Genomic DNA, 3351 nt, shown 5'->3' on the forward strand with positions numbered 1-3351 from the left:
TTAAACTTGTCACCTTCGAGCTTCTCGTAGAACCTACCCAACATCAGAGGCGGAACCAGTCTCCTTTTTTAAGGAAACCTGGCCCTTAGACTCAACGTGAGAGGGGTTAGGCAATGAAAGACAAAGTGATATTTCAAAAAGGGTAAAACTTATATTTCATGACAGGTAAAAAACCAAATCGCCCTCCCATATAAATAAAAATCTCAATTTGAGGGCTTGGGTGTGCGAGGGTGCATAAATCAAGGCATAATAAAAATCTCAATTTGACGAAAGTTAAAATTTTGGTAAATATAATAAATTGCACTTTTAATTCTTCCAACCAAACTAGGCCAGTCAAAAAAGCTCGTTGTTCGCGAACAGCTCGTGTTTGGCTCGTTAAGTAGCTCGTGTTTGGCTCGTTCGTTAAGTAAACGAGCCGAACAAGAACAAGTTTTTAAAGCTTGAATTATAAAGCTCTTTGTTCGCTCGTGTTCGGCTCGTTTTAGCTCGAGATTAAAAAAATATATAATTATTTATATAATAATATATTATATATATTTATATCTAAGTTTAAATCATAACAAGTCGTGTGGTAATGTGGTTAGTACCTTCTTTTATATATATTTGGTTCAAGTTCGAATCCCACAATTTACATTTATTTTTATCAATTTAATTTTTCTGAGTCAATTTCGAGCCGAACCCAATTTCGAACACGAGTCGATTTTGAACACGAGCTATTTTGAACGAGTCGAACCCGAACCAAGCCTAAAATCACCCGTAGAGAGAGAGAGAGAGAGAGAGAGAGAGAGAGAGAGAGAGAGAGAGAGAGAGAGAGAGAGAGAGAGAGAGAGAGAGAGAGAGAGAGAGAGAGAGAGAGAGAGAGAGAGAGAGAGAGAGAGAGAGAGAGAGAGAGAGAGAGGAGAAGAAGAAGAAGAAGAAGAAGAAGAACCGGCAAGAGTGCAAATTAAAGCCCTTAAAATTGCTATTTACTGGAACAAGGTTTAGTCTACCTTTCAAGGAACATGATTTAGTCTGTTGTAAAAAAAAATAAAGGAAAAGCGATAATAATTTATTGACATAATTATATTATTGTAATGTTAATTAAAAACTAATTTAGAATACGATTATTATCTAATTTTCATCATAATCCTTTAATTATGTGTGATAACTTTGTTTTAATATTTCAACATTGCCTTTTGAATAAGAATGCTAATTACTGGGATCAATGCTGTCATCATATAAAATATTAAAGCCCATATAACCTGTAAATATATTATTGCAATTGTTTTAATGTTTCAACGTTGACATTGACATAATTACATTATTGTAGTTGTTTGACGTGCTAACATAACATAATCATTTACAACCAAGTCGGAATACTTACCTATGTTACACGAAAGATTTGGCAGGTATGAAAATAAAAAGTTTTGGTGCTAGATATGCAAATAAATAGAAATTGGGCGGTATGTATGTAAATACCCCAAGCTTAATTATCCCACATCAAGTCCACTTACACTTAAAAACTCATTTAACCTGTAATGCTACAAAAAGGACTTGAAATAAGACAAAATCATTATTTGTCTGACTTGTTGACATAGTTTTGCTTAATTTGTCTATATGCATCTCGATTCACATATAATTACATATGTAACACCCTAGGTTTGTTATTTACACATTTAAAAAGCTATGAAGCTTGGTTGTTATAGATGCAAATATGAAAGTTTAGGTGTTTGATATGTAAAACTCTTAAAAATATCTTACATGCATGCACTATATATATACATATATAGCTTAGTAAATTACACCACAATAAAGCATACCTTAATCTCCATGGCCTTCCCTTCAGCTCTGCAACATAGACTCCTCCTCCTCCTCCTCCTCCTCCCTGCCATCTCTGCTAGAAGCAAACTGCGTGTAGGAGAGGTCATGACGCCATTGAGCAGACCCCTGAGAGTTTCATCACCGCACAATCTTCACTATACATTCAAAATCCATGCAGATTGTACGGCCGCCCTGCACGTCGGAAGGAAGAAACTATGGGAGTCCAACACCACCAGACCCTGGGGGAGACACTGCATCATGGAGCTGCAGCGTAACGGACAACTGGTCATTTATTCTGACTGGGGCGTTGACGGGAAAGTTGTATGGAGGAGTAGACCCAAGGATAAAGTCTCATACAAGTATGTTTTTGAGCTCCAGACAGATGGTAATTGTGTCATCTCTAAAGGGAATGGTGAACCTATTTGGTCCACTCAGACCAATCGTGATGGCTTCCCGCAACCCGAAGGCACCGACGCAGCCTCTAAACTTAAAGGCGCCGACGCACGAGTAAAGAAAAAGAAAAAGAAGAAGAAAAACCCTAAAAACAAAAGTGATCTATGATGAAGAAGGCATTGGTTGGAAGAGCTGGTCATTATATGGTTGATTCATTTGATGCATACAACAATTTTAGGGTTTCATTTAAATAGATCTGGGATCACTAATCATTTGTTGATTTAATTGAGTGTTATTTTGTTTAAATATGTAAGATCTATAGTACATAATTGTATGTTTATCTGCCTTCTCATTTGTGCATGTACTATAGATGAACATACTTGCAATGAATACATATTTTATTCACATAAAACATGCTTTAGGAGGTTCATATGCATGGATATAAGCATCACAATTGCATTATTTTCTAATACTATATAGGTGAATTTACATACATACCCGAAAGTTTACCTCTTACACCAAATCGCTAATATCACATCAAAAATACAATTAATTTAATTTCTAAGAAGTGGAGTACACCTTTTCATGCATATGTAAGTGGCATATATGTAAAATTTGAGCTTTAAGAATCAGATATGTAAACACATAAGAATTGAATGCCATGTATGTAAATTCCTAATTACGTATTAAAAGGAGTTGCTACCATAATTACCGAGATTAATGTAAAGAGCAGCCATGTCTTCGATGCACAAATTTCACATTAACTAAATTCTCATTTACAGCTTTCTTTATTCTTCTCTCTTGGTCTAACAATATCTAGCTATAATTATTTCATTATTTTATTAATCAAATTTATCTAGTGATTAACCAATACTAGACTTTTTACTTTATGCATCTACAAAATTGTGGTGCATCTATGACTATTGACATCCTCAATTGAGCCATCTTGCTGTTGCTAAAGTTCAAGGATAATATTTTATTGAAAGATTTATGTATATACCACTTGGTTCTTATGTATTTACATATCTAAAACCTGAAATTTTATTTTACATACCACCATATATGCATGAAAAGGTGTAGTTTACTTTTTTTTCTTTTTTTAAGGTTAAAATTATGAAAGTTTTTGTGATATAAATGTTTTGGGTGATGTAGATGGAG

The 3351-nt window shown here is 34.4% G+C and overlaps 1 protein-coding gene across 1 annotated transcript; it reads left to right on the plus strand.

The window, feature by feature from the left end:
* Positions 1–1809: 1809 nt before the first annotated feature.
* Positions 1810–2307, plus strand: LOC110037718 (the record flags this gene model as incomplete). The annotated part of the gene is made up of 1 exon (XM_020742425.1): positions 1810–2307. A coding segment is annotated over exon 1 (498 nt), but the record flags the coding sequence as incomplete, so codon positions are not given.
* Positions 2308–3351: the final 1044 nt, after the last annotated feature.

Source organism: Phalaenopsis equestris, unplaced genomic scaffold (genome assembly GCF_001263595.1).
Source record: "Phalaenopsis equestris unplaced genomic scaffold, ASM126359v1 Scaffold224017, whole genome shotgun sequence".
NCBI classification, from domain to species: Eukaryota; Viridiplantae; Streptophyta; class Magnoliopsida; order Asparagales; family Orchidaceae; genus Phalaenopsis; species Phalaenopsis equestris.